Here is a 23,303-nt window from a genome sequence, read left to right on the forward strand (position 1 = left end):
TTGTTCAAGGCTTACCACTGAGCCCTGCTGAGAAGTGCGCCCATTTCCTAAATCGGTATCCCCTTGGGTCACACTTGTCTGTGATACTAGTAAATGCAGCAAAGGTGTCAGCATAGCAGCGTCACCCGGACAGAGTATCACAGACAGGCCCTTTAGATAATGGACGGACCACTCTCACTGCTGCCAGATTAATGCGACACTCCGAAACCCTGTGTAATCTGACGTCGGTGTCAGGACATGGCCGCCCCCTTATTGTTTGTGCGTCTCGAGGGCTCCGCAGCATTCTCTAACACCGTCCTAGAATACCGGAAGTCACTGCAGGGGTGTGAAGAGTGCATTCAGGGTCGCCCCCTGCGCCGGTGACACCCGTCGTTTCACACACGCTAAAATGGATTACCTGAAACGTGGAGTCTAAAACCGAATTTATGCAACAATGTGAAATAGTCGTCTCTTAAGCGCACATTCTCTGCTCCCGGTGCAAAGCAAAACATTGTTTTTCCACACGTGAATACCCCAAAACCTACATAAATCTTTTTTTTTTTTAAAAGAACGGTTTAACTATCAAAATAAATAGCCAGGGTCAACATGGACGTAATAGGCTTGTGAAGAAACAGACTTATCTGCGCTAGACACCAGTCCAATGGAGGTGAAAAGAGGCTCTGCGATGTCACGCCTGAAAACCACTGAGCGGGCTGCGGAAGTACCGACAGTCTCGGCTGGGGCCAGCAGAAGTAGCTTTCAATGAAACTCGATGATAAGGAAATATTATTTCTAGTGTAAGAACTGCTGCCGTTTGCAGCGCTTCATTGCTATTCGTGCCAAAAGCGCTACATTATTACGATTTTCTTGAATTATTTCTTTTGAGGCAAGACAGTTTTTTTTCTGAAGCAGCCTCTTGTCTCGCACCTTTCAGTATGTATGTCTAATCCTCGTCTGCCCGCAGGGCCGGACTGCCCATGAACCTTAGCTTTTAATGCATTAAAGGATTTAGGGCCGCTCCCCTGCTGGTGTTGAAGCCGCTCTACTGCTCAGGATCACATTCCTTCTTGTTAGTACCAATAACGAAAATTAAGTTTCTAAAGCTTTGTTGGGAATTACTCCTTCTTGGCTGCAGAACCATTCTCTCAAAAGCGCTTTTACATAGGTCATGTCCAGAGTGTCTAGGGTTCAGTGAGCCTCCTGCCAGAGTTGCACAAGGTATCCCCGATGTATTTCTGATCCAATAACAGAATCCCAGCTCACAAGGAACACATGAAATATTCTAATTTGTGGGCCCTTTATAAAGCACTGGTATCACTTCAATGTAACCAGAATTAAGGGGTATATGTCGAGAACGGGCTTTTTTTCAGTTTATCATTTACAAAGATACAGAGTCTTCTAGCTCAGTGAACCTAATCATCCGCGATATGTTCTAGACTCAGTGGATGATTGAATCCCAGCGGGTCCACCCAGGCTTTCATCCTTCGATGAAATGAGTACCATTGTGCTGGGTAACAAACATCTATTACTGTCAATATCGACAAAAGACCAAGCAAGGGTTACTATGTGCTCTACAATATCCCTGTTATGTTATGTTCATTAATGCAAATAGAACAATTGATGAACAGGGGTGGGTGAATGTTTGACACTGTTCAGTATTTTGTCCATCATGTTTGTTTTGCACTTTTTTGGCCAGAGTGGCAAGAGTATTCCCAGACGTGGGTCCTGTGCTCGCTACGCCACTGGATTCAAGCTAGCCTGGCTGAAGACGGGGGACACCCCGAAACTGGTCCCAGGGTGCTTGCTTTCTGGTCCAGGGAGGGCCTGGCATGGCAGTTCAGGCTGGACTGATCCTATGAGGAGCAGGGCCAAGACTGATTTGCATATGGCTAGGTCCAAACTGGTTTTATATGCACTGCTTAAAGCCTAAACAGGCAACTAAACAAGCAGTTCCAAGTAAAGTCACCTTGCACAACAAAACACATTATAAATAAATGGGTACAGCAAATGTAGTACCACCAACTTATATTTCTTATACGTTCATTCCTACATAATAGCACTATATTTTATCATAATACAAGTACACACAATCCCACTCTATAAACTATCCTCCACTTTACTCAACTCAACACCACGCTAAACTACTCAACTCCACTACACTCTATAATTTCCTCTACTCTATACTACACCACTTCACTGTACCACACTACACTCTATAGGTCTACATTAACAAAATTAGAGCTAGTAATGTTGCATTAAAATTTGCTACGCCAAAAACTCAAACTTTTACTAATGCGAGACCTATTGCATTGCAAATGCTTGTTTGAGGAGGGGTGGAAACACAACACAGGCCAAACAAACAGAAAATGTCCCCCTGCCTTTTAAATTCTCACCTTGCGACTCCAGTGCTGGTTGGAAGGCTGGGAGGGCAGGTCTCCTGTGGCTGCTGATGAAGCTTGGCTGGAGCAGCTCTGACATGGAGGCAGGGTCCTGCTTTGCTGGTGCTGTCAGGGCTTGGGAGGGGTCATGCAAGTTGGCTCCAATCAAAGCCCGTTTCGCTTCTGGCTGCTGCTTAATTCTGCTGCAGTCCACACGCTCGCTTTAAATGGCAGAGCAGGGTCACACCGGTGGCTGGATAGATGTTGGTGCAGGTAGTGTCCTCTGACACCAGTGAGAGGAGCAGGGTCATGCTGGTGGTTCCGGCATGCTGTTGCCCTGATGGCTGGCACAATGCCATTCTTGCTGCTTGTAGAAAGAGAAAGCAAATCCCGAGAGAAAATATCTCTCTTTAAAGGATTTCCCTTCCTACAACTAAAACATAAAGCGGGACAAGTCTGTGCTCAACCAGGCCACTATCCAAAAACAGGGACATTTATTCAATATGGAGAAAAGTGTTGGGACACTTCTCCAAAAACCGGGACCATCCGGGGAAAACTGAGAGATATGGTCACCCTACTGACAGTTCACTGAGCAAGGGCAGCTCCTCCACTAGGGAGGGGGAGCGTCGCCCCACTGATTTCTCGCAGTGTGAGAAGCAGAAACATAAAATGGTAATAGCTACCATTTTATGTTTCTGCTTCCCGCACTGCGAGAAAGCAGAAGGGTTTGTTTGCGGGTGGGCGGGGCTGCTCTGCGAGCAGGGGAGGAGTGGTGTGCCCACTGCTGAGAGTGCAATGACTGTTTGGTCGGCCCTCCGGGGCCACCAAAACCAGTCATGCACACTCTGTCCTTTCTCCATGCAGGCTGCAATGCAACTTACATGGAGAAAATGGCCTCTCCGTAAGCCCCTGGCTGGGCGGTGTCCCCACCAATCACAACACTGTCATTGCAGCGTTGTGGTTGGCTTAGGGGAGGGAGGCTGCCTGCTTCCTGTTCCTGCCGGAGGCAGGAGAGCAGGAGCAGGCACTGAGAAAACGCAGGACCCGGCAGGGGGACAGGTCATTTTTTTTTGTTGTAATTATTAAATTAACCCCCCACTCCTCCCCATGCGACCCTCCCCACGCTATCCCCCGCATCCCCACCCACAATTAATGCCAGCCGTGACTGTCACTGAGTAAGGCAGGTCTGCTGGAAACCAAGAAGAAGTACAAACACTCCACTGCTTCAGAAGCCAAGTCCAACTCTGGTTGCGAGGGAATCCTCAAAGCCAACTTTGCATGAAATCGGGAGTCCATTATCGCCGCAAGGGCATTTTAAGGGCAAAATGAGGGCCACAGCTAACTCGAACATACCTTACAATGGGGTCCTTGCTGCAGGGTTCCAGACACTGTGGGCACATTCGTCACACCACTCACATCTCTTTAGCATGCATGAACAGCCAATGTGTGGCATTTCAACAAAACACAGCAAAGAAAGCTGCTAAAACAATTCTATCTTCGACAATTCAAAAGAACAGGTCACAACGTGGATTGGCGGAAATATAAATCTGAGGCTGGCAAAATTAAATGTTCCCCGATGTATTTCTGATCCAATCACAGAATCCCAGCTCACAAGGAATACATGAAATATTCTAATTTGTGGGCCCTTTATTCAAACACTCAGTCCCCCCTTCTGCAGGCAGGCCAGCCTCTCAGCTATGCTAACCCTTCCAGAAGTGTAGACTCCATCCAGACAATACTGCAGTGTGAATATTTGCAGGCCTCTTTCAAACATTCAGTCTTCTCTTCAGCAGGCAGGGAGGCCTCTCAGCTATGCTAACCCTTCCAGAAGTGTAGACTCCATCCAGACAATACTGCAGTGTGAATATTTGCAGGCCTCTTTCAAACATTCAGTCCCCCCTTCAGCAGGCAGGCCAGCCTCTTAGCTATGCTAACCCTTCCAGAAGTGTAGACTCCATCCAGACAATACTGCAGTGTGAATATTTGCAGGCCTCATTCTAACATTCAGTCTCCTCTTCTGCAGGCAGGCCAGCCTCTTAGCTATGCTAACCCTTCCAGAAGTGTAGACTCCATCCAGACAATACTGCAGTGTGAATATTTGCAGGCCTCTTTCAAACATTCAGTCCTCTCTTCAGCAGGCAGGGAGGCCTCTCAGCTATGCTAACCCTTCCAGAAGTGTAGACTCCATCCAGACAATACTGCAGTGTGAATATCTGCAGGCCTCATTCTAACACTCAGTCCCCCCTTCTGCAGGCAGGCCAGCCTCTCAGCTATGCTAACCCTTCCAGAAGTGTAGACTCCATCCAGACAATACTGCAGTGTGAATATTTGCAGGCCTCATTCTAACATTCAGTCTCCTCTTCTGCAGGCAGGCCAGCCTCTTAGCTATGCTAACCCTTCCAGAACTGTAGACTCCATCCAGACAATACTGCAGTGTGAATATTTGCAGGCCTCTTTCAAACATTCAGTCTTCTCTTCAGCAGGCAGGGAGGCCTCTCAGCTATGCTAACCCTTCCAGAAGTGTAGACTCCATCCAGACAATACTGCAGTGTGAATATCTGCAGGCCTCATTCTAACACTCAGTCCCCCCTTCTGCAGGCAGGCCAGCCTCTCAGCTATGCTAACCCTTCCAGAAGTGTAGACTCCATCCAGACAATACTGCAGTGTGAATATTTGCAGGCCTCATTCTAACATTCAGTCTCCTCTTCAGTGGGCAGGCCAGCCTCTTTGCTATGCTAACCCTTCCAGAAGTGTAGACTCCATCCAGACAATACTGCAGTGTGAATATTTGCAGGCCTCATTCTAACATTCAGTCTCCTCTTCTGCAGGCAGGCCAGCCTCTTAGCTATGCTAACCCTTCCAGAAGTGTAGACTCCATCCAGACAATACTGCAGTGTGAATATTTGCAGGCCTCTTTCAAACATTCAGTCCCCCCTTCAGCAGGCTGGCCAGCCTCTCAGCTATGCTAACCGTTCCAGAAGTGTAGACTCCATCCAGACAATACTGCAGTGTGAATATTTGCAGGCCTCTTTCAAACATTCAGTCTTCTCTTCAGCAGGCAGGGAGGCCTCTCAGCTATGCTAACCCTTCCAGAAGTGTAGACTCCACCCAGACAATACTGCAGTGTGAATATTTGCAGGCCTCTTTCAAACATTCAGTCCCCCCTTCAGCAGGCAGGCCAGCCTCTTAGCTATGCTAACCCTTCCAGAAGTGTAGACTCCATCCAGACAATACTGCAGTGTGAATATTTGCAGGCCTCTTTCAAACATTCAGTCCCCCCTTCAGCAGGCTGGCCAGCCTCTCAGCTATGCTAACCCTTCCAGAAGTGTAGACTCCATCCAGACAATACTGCAGTGTGAATATTTGCAGGCCTCATTCTAACGTTCAGTCTCCTCTTCTGGAGGCAGGCCAGCCTCTTAGCTATGCTAACCCTTCCAGAAGTGTGCACTCCATCCATACAATACTGCAGTGTGAATATCTGCAGGCCTCATTCTAACATTCAGTCTCCTCTTCTGCAGGCAGGCCAGCCTCTCAGCTATGCTAACCCTTCCAGAAGTGTAGACTCCATCCAGACAATACTGCAGTGTGAATATTTGCAGGCCTCATTCTAACAGCCAGTCTTCTCTTCTGCAGGCAGGCAGGCCTCTCAGCTATGCTAACCCTTCCAGAAGTGTGCACTCTATCCAGACAATACTGCAGTGTGAATATTTGCAGGCCTCATTCAAACACTCAGTCCCCCCTTCTGCAGGCAGGCCAGCCTCTCAGCTATGCTAACCCTTCCAGAAGTGTAGACTTCATCCAGACAATACTGCAGTGTGAATATTTGCAGGCCTCATTCTAACACTCAGTCCCCCCTTCTGCAGGCAGGCCAGCCTCTCAGCTATGCTAACCCTTCCAGAAGTGTAGACTCCATCCAGACAATACTGCAGTGTGAATATTTGCAGGCCTCTTTCAAACATTCAGTCTTCTCTTCAGCAGGCAGGGAGGCCTCTCAGCTATGCTAACCCTTCCAGAAGTGTAGACTCCATCCAGACAATACTGCAGTGTGAATATTTGCAGGCCTCTTTCAAACATTCAGTCTTCTCTTCAGCAGGCAGGGAGGCCTCTCAGCTATGCTAACCCTTCCAGAAGTGTGCACTCTATCCAGACAATACTGCAGTGTGAATATTTGCAGGCCTCATTCAAACACTCAGTCCCCCCTTCTGCAGGCAGGCCAGCCTCTTAGCTATGCTAACCCTTCCAGAAGTGTGCACTCCATCCATACAATACTGCAGTGTGAATATCTGCAGGCCTCATTCTAACATTCAGTCTCCTCTTCTGCAGGCAGGCCAGCCTCTCAGCTATGCTAACCCTTCCAGAAGTGTAGACTCCATCCAGACAATACTGCAGTGTGAATATTTGCAGGCCTCTTTCAAACATTCAGTCCCCCCTTCAGCAGGCAGGCCAGCCTCTTAGCTATGCTAACCCTTCCAGAAGTGTAGACTCCATCCATACAATACTGCAGTGTGAATATCTGCAGGCCTCATTCTAACATTCAGTCCCCCCTTCTGCAGGCAGGTCAGCCTCTCAGCTATGCTAACCCTTCCAGAAGTGTAGACTCCATCCAGACAATACTGCAGTGTGAATATTTGCAGGCCTCATTCTAACAGCCAGTCTTCTCTTCTGCAGGCAGGCAGGCCTCTCAGCTATGCTAACCCTTCCAGAAGTGTGCACTCTATCCAGACAATACTGCAGTGTGAATATTTGCAGGCCTCATTCAAACACTCAGTCCCCCCTTCTGCAGGCAGGCCAGCCTCTCAGCTATGCTAACCCTTCCAGAAGTGTAGACTTCATCCAGACAATACTGCAGTGTGAATATTTGCAGGCCTCATTCTAACACTCAGTCCCCCCTTCTGCAGGCAGGCCAGCCTCTCAGCTATGCTAACCCTTCCAGAAGTGTAGACTCCATCCAGACAATACTGCAGTGTGAATATTTGCAGGCCTCTTTCAAACATTCAGTCTTCTCTTCAGCAGGCAGGGAGGCCTCTCAGCTATGCTAACCCTTCCAGAAGTGTAGACTCCATCCAGACAATACTGCAGTGTGAATATTTGCAGGCCTCTTTCAAACATTCAGTCTTCTCTTCAGCAGGCAGGGAGGCCTCTCAGCTATGCTAACCCTTCCAGAAGTGTGCACTCTATCCAGACAATACTGCAGTGTGAATATTTGCAGGCCTCATTCAAACACTCAGTCCCCCCTTCTGCAGGCAGGCCAGCCTCTTAGCTATGCTAACCCTTCCAGAAGTGTGCACTCCATCCATACAATACTGCAGTGTGAATATCTGCAGGCCTCATTCTAACATTCAGTCTCCTCTTCTGCAGGCAGGCCAGCCTCTCAGCTATGCTAACCCTTCCAGAAGTGTAGACTCCATCCAGACAATACTGCAGTGTGAATATTTGCAGGCCTCTTTCAAACATTCAGTCCCCCCTTCAGCAGGCAGGCCAGCCTCTTAGCTATGCTAACCCTTCCAGAAGTGTAGACTCCATCCATACAATACTGCAGTGTGAATATCTGCAGGCCTCATTCTAACATTCAGTCCCCCCTTCTGCAGGCAGGTCAGCCTCTCAGCTATGCTAACCCTTCCAGAAGTGTAGACTCCATCCAGACAATACTGCAGTGTGAATATTTGCAGGCCTCATTCTAACATTCAGTCTCCTCTTCAGCAGGCAGGGAGGCCTCTCAGCTATGCTAACCCTTCCAGAAGTGTAGACTCCATCCAGACAATACTGCAGTGTGAATATTTGCAGGCCTCATTCTAACATTCAGTCTCCTCTTCTGCAGGCAGGCCAGCCTCTCAGCTATGCTAACCCTTCCAGAAGTGTAGACTCCATCCAGACAATACTGCAGTGTGAATATTTGCAGGCCTCATTCTAACATTCAGTCTTCTCTTCTGTAGGCAGGCAGGCCTCTCAGCTATGCTAACCCTTCCAGAAGTGTAGACTCCATCCAGACAATACTGCAGTGTGAATATTTGCAGGCCTCTTTCAAACATTCAGTCTTCTCTTCAGCAGGCAGGGAGGCCTCTCAGCTATGCTAACCCTTCCAGAAGTGTAGACTCCATCCAGACAATACTGCAGTGTGAATATCTGCAGGCCTCATTCTAACATTCAGTCTTCTCTTCTGCAGGCAGGCAGGCCTCTCAGCTATGCTAACCCTTCCAGAAGTGTGCACTCTATCCAGACAGTACTGCAGTGTGAATATTTGTAGGCCTCATTCTAACAGCCAGTCTTCTCTTCTGCAGGCAGGCCAGCCTCTCCGCTATGCTAACCCTTCCAGAAGTGTGCACTCCATCCAGACAATACTGCAGTGTGAATATCTGCAGGCCTCATTCTAACATTCAGTCTTCTCTTCTGCAGGCAGGCAGGCCTCTCAGCTATGCTAACCCTTCCAGAAGTGCAGACTCCATCCATACAATTAGACACATATTAGTGGCCTGCTCCCAGCTTCTTTGGACCTGTCTCGTCGAGGAAGGATTTATGGGCTGTGCTGGAGGACAGCGCGATGAGGCAATGTTTTCATCTGCTGACGGTCACAGGGACAGCTCGCTTGCAGTGAAGTTTGACTCGGTGTATCTGGAAGCTGTCAGCAGGGAGACTTTGAAAAGGTCATGACAGATCACTGCAGATAAATGGGCAGGGGAGGATGGCGCTTACAGGAAACAAATCGCCTCACTTCTTCGGCAGCGAAGGCGCTGACCCTGTCCAGAAGGGAGAGGGAGGCACCTCTTTATACACTCTGCCCTGGCAGCCACTGCTCTAAGACCCTGAACGGGTTGACAGAACAATGCTCACTTTTGTAGTACTGACCACAGAGGTATGGCGACCCCTGGCAGCCCCTCTCTCCACCCCACCCCCCATCCCCCAAGTTCCCACTGTTGGAATCTTCAAACCCCCAGGCTCACTGCTGCCAATATATAAAGAGTTTTCATAAACAACTGGACTGACTTGTCTTACTGCTGCTAATGAAGTGATGGCAATCAATGCAAGCCATTAGCCACATAACAATGAACGAAGGAGCAAGGACTCTGGGTGTAGCCATGATGTCATCTGCATAGCGAGGTGGCGAGGGGCGGGGCGGGGGTGTGTGTGAGAGAGAGAGAGAATGTGAGTGTGTGAGAGAGCCGCCATAGTAGATAAACCAAATGATAAAAATGCAACCAGCTGGCATTGAATTGTTCTCACAGCCAAATGAATGCATGTGTCGGTTATTAAGGTGATTCTCTCCCTATAACTCTTGATAGTGGCAATTAAGGTCGCCACAGGTCAACGCGGATCGGAGCTTTTTCAAGGCATTTCTTTCATTGCACACTAGCACTGCCGAGCTTTCTAAGGTTGAGTTTGTGTAGATCCACCTGCATGTGGTCTTTGTACAGCGCGAACCTAGCCCAAAGGCAGCGAAGGGCTCTACAGGGCCAAAGGCAGAGATACAGTCAGGGAGAGACTGGAGGGACAGCTCGTTTCGGACTGCTTGGCCACCCCTCTCCATCCACTGGCCTGGTGTTGCGCCAATGACATCGGGGCTTTCAGCCACCCCTCTTAATCCACTGGCCTGGTGTTGTGCCAATGACATCGGGGCTTTCGACCACCCCTCTTCATCCACTGGCCTGGCGTTGCGCCAATGACACCGGGGCTTTCAGCCACCCCTCTTCATCCACTGGCCTGGTGTTGTGCCAATGACACCAGGGCTTTCGGCCACCCCTCTTCATCCACTGGCCTGGTGTTGCGCCAATGACATCGGGGCTTTCGGCCACCCCTCTTCATCCACTGGCCTGGCGTTGCGCCAATGACACCGGGGCTTTCAGCCACCCCTCTTCATCCACTGGTCTGGTGTTGCGCCAATGACACCAGGGCTTTCGGCCACCCCTCTTCATCCACTGGCCTGGTGTTGCGCCAATGACATCGGGGCTTTCAGCCACCCCTCTTCATCCACTGGCCTGGTGTTGCGCCAATGACATCGGGGCTTTCGACCACCCCTCTTCATCCACTGGCCTGGTGTTGTGCCAATGACATCGGGGCTTTCGACCACCCCTCTTTATCCACTGGCCTGGCATTGCACCAATGACACCGGGGCTTTCGGCCACCCCTCTTCATTCACTGGTCTGGTGTTGTGCCAATAACGTCGGGGCTTTCGACCACCCCTCTTCATCCACTGGCCTGGCATTGCGCCAATGACACCGGGGCTTTCGGCCACCCCTCTTCATCCACTGGTCTGGTGTTCGCTAATGACATCGGGGCTTTCGGCCACCCCTCTTCATCCACTGGCCTGGTGTTGCGCCAATGATAACGGGGTTTCCGGCCACCCCTCTTCCTCCACTGGCCTGGCGTTGCGCCAATGACACCGGGGCTTTCGGCCACCCCTCTTCATCCACTGGTCTGGTGTTGCGCCAATGTCATTGGGGCTTTCGCCCACCCCTCTTCATTCACTGGTCTGGTGTTGTGCCAATGACGTCAGGGCTTTCGACCACCCCACTTCATCCACTGGTCTGGTGTTCGCTAATGACATTGGGGCTTTCGGCCACCCCTCTTCATCCACTGGCCTGGCGTTGCACCAATGACACCGCGGCTTTCAGCCACCCCTCTTCATCTACTGGCCTGGCGTTGCGCAAATGACACCAGGGCTTTCGGCCACCCCTCTTCATCCACTGGCCTGGTGTTGTGCCAATGACATCGGGGCTTTCGGCCACCCCTCTTCATCCACTGGCCTGGCGTTGCGCCAATGACACCGCGGCTTTCAGCCACCCCTCTTCATCCACTGGCCTGGTGTTGCGCCAATGACAACGGGGCTTTCGGCCACCCCTCTTCATCTACTGGCCTGGCGTTGCGCAAATGACATTGGGGCTTTCTGCCGCCCTCTTCCTCCACTGGCCTGGCGTTGCGCCAATGACACCGGGGCTTTCAGCCACCCTTCTTCATCCACTGGCCTAGCGTTGCGCCAATGACATTGGGGCTTTCAGCCACCCCTCTTCATCCACTGGCCTGATGTTGCGCCAATGACATCGGGGCTGTCAGCCAACCTTCTTCATCCACTGGCCTGGTGTTGTGCCGTTGACATCGGGACTGTCAGCCACCCTTCTTCATACACTGGCCTGGTGTTGTGCCAATGACATTTGGACTTTCAGCCATCCTTCTCCGTCCACTGGCCTGGTGTTGTGCCGATGACATCGGGGCTTTCAGCCACCCCTCTTCATCCACTGGCCTGGTGTTGTGCCAATGACATCTGGGCTTTCAGCCACCCCTCTCTGTCCACTGGCCTGGTGTTGTGCCAATGACACATTTCTCCCGCCCACTACAACATACAACGACTCCGGCAACTTCAGCCACCGGCTCACTTCGCTGCGTGAGATGGCATTCTGCTCTTTCACAAGGAGCACATCTCCACACAAAGCACTACCCTTCAGCGTCAGGATCCACAATGGCAATGTGATTTTTTTTGAGGCCCACAAATATTTCCACTTTTAGTAATTTATTTTTCATACCGCAAAAGCATAGCAGCGCCCCCAACAATAGCGTTTTACAGAAACCATGTCAACACAAAGCAAGCATTCACAAAGGGAATAGGTTGGCAGCCAACTGCAGACCTTTTGACTTTGCCAATGGTAGCTTATTTTTTTGCACCTCCTATCTCCCTGTCTATTGTGGCTGCCAAGGATGTGCCAAGAGCAGTCAGAGCTGGCAAGAAACGATGGGCAGATTCTGACTCACGGAAAGTCACTACAATTCAGTAGACAGCCACCGAAAACACTTACAAGCAAGAGGAGAAGTCTACTTCACCCGATCATGCGACAGATAGCACAAGGGAAGTCTGAAACAGAGCACACAACCCACCGTAAACACTACCTACATGGAATGGTAACCAGACACAGGACTCTAGAAACACAACCTTACAAGGCTGAGCACTTGGCACACTGAACGCTTAGACAGGAGGTAGGGAAGGTCTAATGACCCCAATGAACAACCATCAATGACAGAAGAGCCCATCCTGATTTGTAGGGACCAAAATGAGACCAGGTGCCACTACTAGTGTGGGCGAGTGTCTTTAAATAAAACATTAACGTTTTTTGTCCCCGTTGGTTAACTACCATTTTTTTCACCTGGACATGTACCTCAAGTTTATGGATAACTTGAGTCGTTGAGTCCCATAGTCTATGGATACATTGATACGTTGAGTCCCATAGTCTATGGATACCGTGATATGTTGAGTCCCATAGCCTATGGATACCGTGATATGTGGAGTCCCATAGTCTATGGATACCTTGATACGTTGAGTCCCATCAGAACAGAGGGACTCACCTAGTTGTACGTCGGTTGTGAATCGCAGTCTATGGATACCTTGATACGTTGAGTCCCATCAGAACAGAGAGACTCACCTAGTTGTACGTCGGTTGTGAATCGCAGTCTGTGGATCATGCTGACCTTGAAGGACTTGTAATGGTGGCTGCTCAGCATGTCTTGCATTGTAGCCAAATCGATCTGAGGATCTTCTTCAGAACACTCCTCTCCTCTAGAACCTAGGAGGAAAAACAGGATCCAGTTAATCTTAAAACACCGCGTGGAATGTCTTAAAAGGAGAATGTGAATACATAAAACGCTGTAGCCTGCTTTTCAACAAGAGGGTTTGTCGGTGAACTCAGCTGCACGAGCTATTGCTGTCAAAGATTTACACTACAGTGCTAAATGGTAGTAAAGAACTGATGTGAAACTAACGACACGTGTTGAGTGGTATGGAAGTTTGAATAGGGTTTCGGACAAATGCTGAAATACCACAATAAAAATATATTGCAGCAGCTAACAGATGCATGTAAAAATGGGTAAGACAACTAATAACAAAAGGGATTTTACAAACAGTTTCAGTAATGTCCTGTAATGTTTACAGGCTCTAACATGCTTAATTTGTGCTGCTGTTTGCCAGCTGATTTCTAAACACCAGCAAGGAGTTATGGCAACAGAGGCGGCTCCTCCACTAAGGTGGAGGAGCATCGCCCTACAGAAAAAGAAAATATGATAATAATACCATGTTATTATCATTTTATTTTCAGTACTAACTCTGAAGTTGTGGGGTGTGGCTGAGCTGCCCACAGAGCAGAGGGAGAAGTGGTGGGCACTTTCTAAGTGCGTATGACAACTTGGCTGGACGTGGTGGGCAAACAGACATGCGCACTATTGCACAGCCGGGTGTAGAACATGCACAGGCTCCCACTACCTGTCTGAGCACCGAACCAGGCTGTTCAGACCAATCATGACACTGCTGTCATGCTGATGCCATCAGTGTCGTGATTGGCTTAGGGGAGTCTGGGAGCTTGTGTGCTTTGACCAAAGAGGGCATAGGAGAGGCAGCGGCCGGCAGACAAGTGAAATGATCTTTTTTTTCACTTTTCTTTACTCCCGCCCTGCCCCACCTCTATTGCCCCAAAGCAGCCGAAACTGTATGGCAATCCATCATATGGCACCACTGTGTCTAAATTTAAGCAGAGTTTATCAGTGGAGAATTTAACTATTTAATAAACACTTTTAAAGAAGGATTAATCTAGCACTTCCAGGCTATCCTTTTAGTTTTGAGTTAACCTGGAACAGTCCACAATGTCAACGTTGTTGGAGTGTGATTGTCAGTGGGAAATTCTGACACTTGTGTTAAGCAACAATGGCAGGAGTGGTGGGTGGTGCCAGCTGTGGTCGACTCCTTTGAATTACCTCGGATCCTAATTTTTTCCTTTTTAAAAAACAAAAAGAAAGTAAGCACTGAAAATAAGCACCAATGAGAATACTTCAAAGAATCAGGTATATGTTTGGAGTGGGTGGCGAATGAAAGCCAGATTCCTCCATTAGACTGACATTCAATGCACGGTGAGTGGTGCAGGCATTATGTGCAAGAGCTGATGCTGGAGAGAAGCATGTCCTACCATCTCAAACTACAACGATGTGAGCTGAAAAGTAGTATAAAACCATAGAGGGCCCTCTAACCAAGGAGCCTCCATGAACTGTAGGCAACTCAAGAAGCATAGCTGTATTCCTTTGTAGCAGTTAACACGTCAGAGCACACAACCTTGTGTTTTTGCACAAGCTCTTGTGTCTGCACATGCAAAAGCTCACTACCCCTATGAATTGAAAAGTTGCACACAGGCTGGGTGGCTCCAAGCTACTTAGGTGAAACCTCAGGGGGCACAATCACCCCATTCCCTTTGCCAGAATACTCGCTGCAGTGAATAAACGGAGACATGTTCGTGGTGCCAAGTTCTACTCGAGCTGTGATGTAGTAACACGGTATGTACTCTCTGATCTCTTAATGCAACAAGATCACATCCGTGTAAAATACATTCTCCAAGTATCGCACCTAACATTCATTGGATCACACGTACAAGGTTTGTCTTGGAGTAACAAAGCTTCACTGACTCATAAAGGGGGCTAACACCAGGGACTCTGCACCTCGCATTAACAAGGTTTATAACAAAGGAACAACAAGCATTGGCATAGCCAATAGGTCTTGCCTTTGGGACCTTATAGTGTTTAGCCTGAGATGTTGGTAATGTTTTAAGGTTTTGCTACCATCTAAGCATTTAAAGATTCACAAATTGAACTCTCTTACATACAAGTTACTGAGTTTCTGAATGAAAAATACATTTAGGATTGACTTGCCTAATGTTTAGCATTCATGGTGGTTTTTCTGCAATAAAAAAAAATCTCACTTTCAGCAAGCGTGGTCTTCAAAATGAAAGCGGACCGCGCTACAAATAACAAACAAAGAAGAGTGGGAGGGGGTACAAACATGAAAACAAGCAGCTCAAGAGGAGTGGTGGAGAAAGCAGCTGCCGCCCTGAACGCCGCTGCTCGCCCCCAAGAGCAAAATGCAGTTGGAGTCAACATTACAAAAAGATGTGAGACATGCACCCGACTTTAGCCATATGCGTGCTTTCATTCTTGAAAGACACGCAAAAGCCAATCCTATGCGTGGGGGGAGTCAGTTTCGAGTAGTTACAAGAAGCCTCCTAATGAGCAGCGCATGTGCGCTGCGCTCGACCTAAAAAGGGTCCATTTTCGGTAGATAAATGTGATGTGTCGATGTTGCATTTTGGGCCATTTACTGTTGGGAGCACTAGGTCTACCAACACAAGTGAGGTACTATTTTTATCGGGAGACTAGGGGGAAATGCTAGGTGGGTGGAAGTTTGTGGCTCCCTGCAGCTTCCAGAACTTTCCATGTGAGCCACACAAGTCACCCCATCCTGGATTCCCCTGGGTGTCTAGTTTTCAAAAATGTACAGGTTTGTTAGGGTTCCCTAGGTGCCAGCTGAGCTAGGGTCCAAAATCCACAGCTAGGCACATTGCAAAAAAAATGGTCCATTTTCAGTGGAAAAATGTGATGTATCCATGTTGGGTTTAGGGCTGTTTCCTAACGCGGGCAATAGGCCTAACCACACAAGTGAGGTACCATTTTTATCGGGAGACTTAGGGGAACACAGTATAGTAGAACAGTGTTATTACCAATTGACTTTCTTTGCATTTCTGCCTTCCAAATTTTAGACAGTGTTTTGTTTGAAATATGCTCTCTAATTCATATGCTAGTATGGGTACCCACAAATTTGGAGATGTACAATTAACAACCGCTTCTAAACTCCATATGTTGTTGCCATTTTGGAAATACATAGGTTTCCTTGATACCTATTTTTCACTCTTTATATTTTACCAATTGAACTGATGTATTCACAGTACACAATGAAAAACTATTGCAAGGCGCAGCCCAGTTACTGGCTCTGGGTACCTCGGGTTCTTGGTGAACCTACAAGTCCTTTATATCCCCGCAACCAGATGGGCCCTGCGGACGTAACAGTATATTGCTTTAAAAATATCTGCCATACTTAGAAGTTACAAGTGAAAACGTGGGCACAAATGGCTGTTTTTGTCACCTCAATATGAATGTGTATTTCAACTGTTACTTTCTATAGGAAAATGTTGAAGGACCTACACAAGTGACCCCTTGCTGAATTCAGAATTGTGTCTACTTTTCAGAAATGTATAGCTTTCCTAGAACCATTATTGGTTTCACATCCCTTTCTACCTATAACTGGAAGGAGGTTGAAAGCACAAAAAATAGGAAAAATAGGCTATGTCCCAGTAAAATGCAGGAACTGTATAGGAAATTTTGGTTTTCTGGCAAAAGTCTGCCTGTTCCTGAAAGCTGGGAAGATGTTGGAAAAAAGGAGGCAAATTTGGCATGGATACTTTGTGGACAAAAAGTTATGGGGGCCTAAGCACAAACTACCCCAAATAGCCCAAAAAAAAGGCTTAGCAGGGGGGAAAGGCCTAGAAGTGAAGAAGTTAATAGAATTTTGTCTAAAATAAAGAGAAATTAGCAGTGACCTCCACAGTGCTGGTTTTTTTCGCCGGGATTTTTTTGATAGCGTTTCTGTATTGATACTAATCAAATGCGTGCAAGGCACAACTGTTTTACAAGCACCTTTATAAGAGGCTACGAAAGGGTAATCTTTAAAGGCAAACACAATCAGAGAAAACAATTCCAAATTGCAAGAACAGGAAGAAGAAGTGGACATCCATGAAGGATCATGATTAATGAAGGGGGTATGTCTCATGCAAATTAAATAAAAGTGAATTTAGAAAGAGAAGTGCAAGAAAAGGTGTGCCTCCATAATGAAATTAGCAGGGAGAAGTGGGCATCCACGAAGGGTTGAATATGAAAAGAGCATCTCTGAAGGTAAGCGTGGGTAAAATATGACATAAGAAATTGCAGGATAAGGCATTCATGAACAGAGTACAGAACAAGGCAGCATCCCAGAAGGAAAACGCAAAAACGGAACATGCCTTGGTACAAAGTTCAAGAAGGCTTTTCTAATGAAATCACAGAGGAGGGTGTCAATGGTGAGAGTGTAACTGAAAATGTATTCAACACTGATAGGTGTTAGAGCGCTTTATATAGAATCAGATACGAAGTCTAGCGGCTGGAAAAATAAATTGAGAATGCAGGATATCCAAGAAGAGGAGGGTGCTGCCGCTAAGAATGATAAAGAGGAAATCCCTAGAAAACCAGAGGTGTATTCTCAGAAGGTACCCCTTGAATGGAAAAAAATAAAACGGTTTGCTGAAGGCACACAAGTGATAAAATTGAGTTATCAACGAAGCGACTACTGGCAGAGAGAGCTGCGACCCCTGGAAGAAGCCCAGAGAGCACAGACAAATAGAATATCGCTAGGGGTACCGGATTAGTGCATGTTTTCCGTTATATTATGAATATTTACTTTGATGAATTCGCTTTGGTTGCAAAGTCGCCGGCGTTGGCTTAGCGTGACCGCCATGAAGTTCATTTAGGCAGAGGTTGACCGGGCTGAGGAGCATAAAATACGTTGTACAAACCAGTTCCTTCAGAAAAATACAGTTTTAGTGCCGACTCATAATCGCATTAAATGATGCTGCAAGGTTTTCTCCGTTCACATTCTCCTTTGAAATTCCTTTGAAGCTTATCACCTCTGGGTTCTAGCTGCTGGAAGCCTGCCTCCCTCCATTGCACCAAGCTTAGTGATATATTCTCTTAAGAGTAGCATACCCTGCAGAGTAGCAAAGGAGAGCATACGGGCAACCCATGATCAGTCCATGTGAGAAGGCAAAGCAATATTGCCCCGCTAGCCCAGTGGGGCGTTATACTCCCCGCCTCAGACATGCCCAATGATCTTAAATTTGGAAGAAAAAAAAAAAATCACACCAAGCGGGGTCATAAACTCGGCGCATCGCTCACATCCACGTGCATCGCTCACATCCACACGCATAGCCACACAGTACCTGCTGATCCCACAAGCCACCATCACACCGCCAGACTGGACGACAACAACCTCCCTCCCTGTTCCAAGCAGAGACACGTCTATTTACGGCGGAAGTGACGTAGAACTGGGTGTAAGAACTAGAGGCATGGAGAGGACCTAGCAAGGGAGGGACCGCAACTGAGAGGACATGCGCGTCTCCTACACTTCCGAGACTCCAGTCTGTCACGGAGCTTAAAGCTTATCAGTCAGCGGTCAAGAGTGTTCCAGTAAACTAGTCTGACAACAAGGCTTACCACGTTCTGTGGTGTCAGAAGAGTTTCATTGGTACTAATCCCACACTGGGGCTAACAAACGGAATGGTAACTCCATCCCCGTTACTGGTAGATCACGAGTCCAAGAAAGTAGTCTACAAAGTCATTACATAAAAAGTAAAGTTTTATTAGTAATACCTAAATAAGCCCGTCTGTTCACTGCCACCGGTTAAGCGTCAAGTCGCAGCTCGCTCTAGTAGTGCGAATCTAGATCGTCATCACTTTCAAAGTAAAAAAAAAAACACGTTGACAAGGGAGAGCGAAGGTGAGACAGGCAGTGGAAAAACAAGCGCGCACGGCCACGCTAATGAGAAACAGATGGCCTGTGCGCCGCAGCTCGCTCCCACAAGGTGGATGCCAGGACAAGCACGAAAAGAGCTGACCAATTTCTAAAGGTCATATCCTAGAGTAGCGCATGCGCGCTGCATAGGTGAGACCTAAAATGGCAACCAGAAACAGAAAGTGGCTTAAGAGCAAAGCTTCGATGAGAGCTAACAAAGCTCATGGTAAATGCTGATTTGGTAAGGCAAATGAAAATATATTTTCATGACTCTGTGCTCTCTTCATTTTGTATGTTCTGGTCTTTTGTAAAGGCTAATGCTTGTTACTCTACCATCATCAGAGCAGTGAAGGGTTTAACCTCTGGCCAGAACACTCAAGCCGGGAAGTAGCAGAACAAGAATACCCATTAGAGACCTAGGTATGGGGCAGACGGCACCCTTCCCTGAAGATGATAATCTTGGTGTGGATTATAGCAGTGGGCTGAAAGAGTACATTTGGCGGTGTGCCTTCTAATGCGCCTGGGGCATGCATTAAAATCTGTAAATGCACTAGCGCCAGGTCTTGATGGTGCTTACTCGTGCAATTTATGAACAGCGAATACAACATCCTTCGTGATCATGCATTTAGCAGGAAGAGGCATCTATAAATAAGAGATGGGGCTACAGGGATCCTTTACTGGCTGGAAGACAGAGCACGACGACTCCGGTCAACGGCTGTCACATTAACTATGCAGTGGCCAAAGGTTCGAGCTTGTGTTCATCATCGTTGGAAGCGACATACAGTCAACATCGCTTTCAGGTCACCTATGCTTTTTTTGCTCGTCAACGTAGCATTTTATATCACTGAGTGAGTGTCGCATATCACATACAGCTGGCGACTGTTAAAAGGGAACAGAGATTCTCAAATCAAGCAGCACGGTTGTGATCCATGGGACAAGCTGTCCCTCTGGGTCCTTACTGGAAATGTGTTCCGGACACAGAAGCCTAATAAATGTCCCCGAATGTGATACATGTGCTTATCGCGCAATGCCCACATATGAATGTAAGTAAGTTCGTATCTATGTGTGTGATACTTGTATAGTGTAAACCTAGCCAAAAGGCAGTGAAGCGCTGCCCAGGGTCAAAGGCAAAGATACAGTCAATTAGTGATAGGACAAGTTGACTGTTTCTGTATTGCAATGTAGTGTTCTTTAAAGAGTTGCGTCTTCAACTCTTTCCTAAATTAGTGCAGCGTTGGTGCGGTCTTGATGGATTCAGACATGCTGTTCCAGATGCTGGGTGTGCATAGACTGAAATGGACTGCTTCCTTGTTTTTTCGTTTTTACACTTTGTAGTCTGCTGTCTGATGGTGCCCTGACTACAGGTGTGCCGAGAGCCACCACAGACGGGTGAACATGTCTGCACAATATGTAGTGATGCTGGTCGTGATTGCTTTGTAAATTATGTAGCTGGTTTTGACAGTAATGCGGGCTGGCAAGGGAGCCAATGGAGTGCCATCAGGATTGGAGTGATGTTATCATATTTCTTCAGACGCTGGATGAGACGCACTGTAGCTGGCAGGATGCCCTTGGGGGATTCCACTATGTTGTCTGGGAGGCCATAGAGCAGGGCATTGCCACCATCCAGATGAGAGAATACGAGGACTTGAGCTGCAGTTCTGAAGTTGCTTCCTGATTAAACAATTTCAGTTTCTTTTTTGACAATATGTTCATTGAGAGTGAGGTTGGAGTCCAGGGTGAATCCAAGTTACTTGGCATTCGGTGAAAGTTCAGGTTACAAGGTGTCAAGGAGGAAGCAACTGAGCGAGGTCTGTACTACTCATTTATTGTTTTTATTTCTTGGCAAGTTGGGTGAAATAACTGGTGTTGGTTGGAGAGGTAGAAAGAGAACCACTGAGGGACATTGCCGGTAAATCACATTCGGGATTCCGGGGTGTGGATTCTGGGTGGGAAGGTCGACTGTGTGAAAGCCAACTGAAAGGGTCAGCAATATCAGGAAGCAGAAGTCATCTTCATTTGTGGTCAAAATGGCATTGTTAGGTAGCGGTCTTTGTGCTGCAGAATGATCTGAAACTTGATAAGTACTTATATAGGTAATGGTAACCATTGATGTGATCTTGGAGTTAAGCGCGGATTCCTTTTTCTATGTTCTTGACGATGAAGGGTAGATGAGTGACCGGCTGGTAGTTAGCCAGGTCAATAGGATCTAGTGTAGATTTTTTTTTTTTTAAGAGTGGGCCGATATGGCCAGAGTTCAGAACTTCTGGAAAGATGATTTGAAAAAGGACATTGGGGAACAGGGGTGAGAGAACTTCCCCGGAAAGAGCTTTATTGAAGGACACACAAAATGCAAATTCTGTAAAGCAAGTTGTTTCATATTTTTCCCAGTAGATTTTCAGGAGAAATCTATGCTGTTGCCACTGAGCATGCCAAAGAGTTGATGGAACGACTCACAGTTGCATGTCAATCTGATGATACCCCTGTGTGACTTATCCACTCAACTTCCCCCGTCAAGAGAATAGGCATCAGTGGAGCCCCATCCTTCACGCAGACAACTGGCTGATTACCGGCAAGTACGCCCAGAGCATGACGCCCAGCAAGGACCACCACTGGCTTCCCTCAAGATCCGCAAGGACCACCACTGTTTTCTCTTATGACCTGTAATGACTATAAGTGGTGTCCCTCACTACCTGGAAAGACCACCTCCGGCTTCCCTCAGGAACCACAAGTACGCCATTGGCTTTCCTCACTAGCACAACAAAGACAGACACTAGCTTCTCTCCTAACATACATCTCAACACTGACCAATCTATGTACATGAAGAATCAGACCTCTGCTCGAGAAACTCTTCTGGTCACACCCATTAGATGCACAGCACAAACCTACTTAGATTGGAGTCCTCGAGAAAAGAACTAAGAATACAAAGTCAAGCCTTCTCCTTTGATGCCAATGAGGGTTGACCTCTAAACTGCACTTGATGATGGTCTCACTCCAAACCTTTAGAAAATAAATTAATACTCTTTACCTGCTAGCTCGACCCACCCTCCCTCCCACTTGCCACCCGCTCCTCCAGACTTCTCTGCATTGCCTTGACCTTATGCTGTGCTTGCATTTGGCTGTGCACCCCTTGGCAGCCTTTCTGGGTACATACCATGTGCATCATGTAAAGTGCTCAGCTGCCTCACATGTCCAAGTCCAGGCTATCATAACCAAAATAAACCAACGTGCACAAAGAAAAGAACGAGCCTCGGGTTGAAGGCAAGTCATACTTATCTTTTGTAAATCCCCTGAGCTAAAGATGGGTAGGGCACACAGGGGGTGCAGCAAGGAGACGTGCCTGCTCTCATGACAATAAGAGCACAGGTTCAAGACAGACTGAGACCTGGGTCTGAACTGCCAGGCTCATCCAGTTCACACCGTCGTTGCTTCTACCCTCTCTCTATCCAGCCAGATCCTCTCTCTACTGAAGCTGAAGTGTGCTGGATTTTGGTGCAGGGATACCCGATTCAGACCAGTAGCAGCGCAATAAAACACGAGTATTAGGACGTTTCTCCCCAGAAAGGGGTTTTCCCACACAAACCTAACGAAACTAGTCCTTTTTCCTGCGGTATACCAAATTTTGGGGAGTAAACTTCTAATATGTTCCATCTACTCTTAGAGCAGACAGACAGTGTCAGCAGAGGGCTGGTGGGGCGGGGGTAGAGAGAGTAAAGGGGGGTCAGGTTGTCAGGGCAGGCTTCAGCATGTCTGGAGGAAAAATGTCTGCCCCCCCGCCCCTCCCTAATGCACCTGCAGGGGCCAGGCAGAGAATGGGCTGTGTTGCTGCCTCCAGCATGGAGAATTGTGCTTTGTCTACAGGCCCAGTATTACTGCGTCTGTAGTTTGCAGACCCGACAGCCCGGACCCAGAGACATTCAGCATAAACTCCACCTTGAGTTATTGATCCAGATGAAATCGTGCCATTCATAAGGGCTTTACTGCAACCACATTAGTAGGTTAGATGTTTTCGGGGTGCAAGTTTGGGAACTGATGTAACTCAAGCTGTCAAAACTTTGATTGTGCCCCTAAGGCTTGGATAGTCCTCCGAGTTCTGCTTAACCCTTTGGCTTCACTTCCCAACTGTAAGATGACTGGTCTGATTCAGAGGACATCCTTTGACCTTGAAGCCCTATCCTTGAGGACACACCATGCAGATGGCTATGATATCCAACAGGAGATCCCACCAAGAGAAAAAAACAAACAAACACACACACACGCACCCCCCCCCACACGCACCCCCCCACACACACAATGGGCATGCATTTTGACCTATAAGACGCCTTCGTAATTAGCAAAGTCCTTCACCATTACACATCCACAGTTGAATGTATATGAAACAGCCAACCCTATGAGACCATGAGCACACCCTGTGACCCGTAGCACATCATCACAGCTTGAATGAGACTCTTCTCACCGCGGGTACCTCTCAGACCTTATTCCTGTGTTCACATTTTGTGTTCATCGCTCGATGCGATTATACCCATGCCTTCCTCCCACACTTTATTTTTAATTTTTAA

At 47.7% G+C, this 23,303-nt stretch overlaps 1 protein-coding gene across 1 annotated transcript in view; it reads right to left on the reverse strand.

Annotated features, from left to right (window-relative positions):
* The window catches only part of MAPKAP1 (MAPK associated protein 1), an 826,525-nt gene that overhangs the window by 141,827 nt on the left and 661,395 nt on the right, over positions 1-23,303 (reverse strand). Inside the window, exon 9 of the mRNA XM_085613805.1 lies at positions 12,761-12,901. Coding sequence (XP_085469931.1) covers positions 12,761-12,901 — 141 coding nt within the window. The remainder of the gene's footprint in view (positions 1-12,760; positions 12,902-23,303) is intronic.

This window comes from Triturus cristatus, chromosome 1_2, assembly GCF_964204655.1.
Source record: "Triturus cristatus chromosome 1_2, aTriCri1.1, whole genome shotgun sequence".
Classification (NCBI taxonomy): domain Eukaryota; kingdom Metazoa; phylum Chordata; class Amphibia; order Caudata; family Salamandridae; genus Triturus; species Triturus cristatus.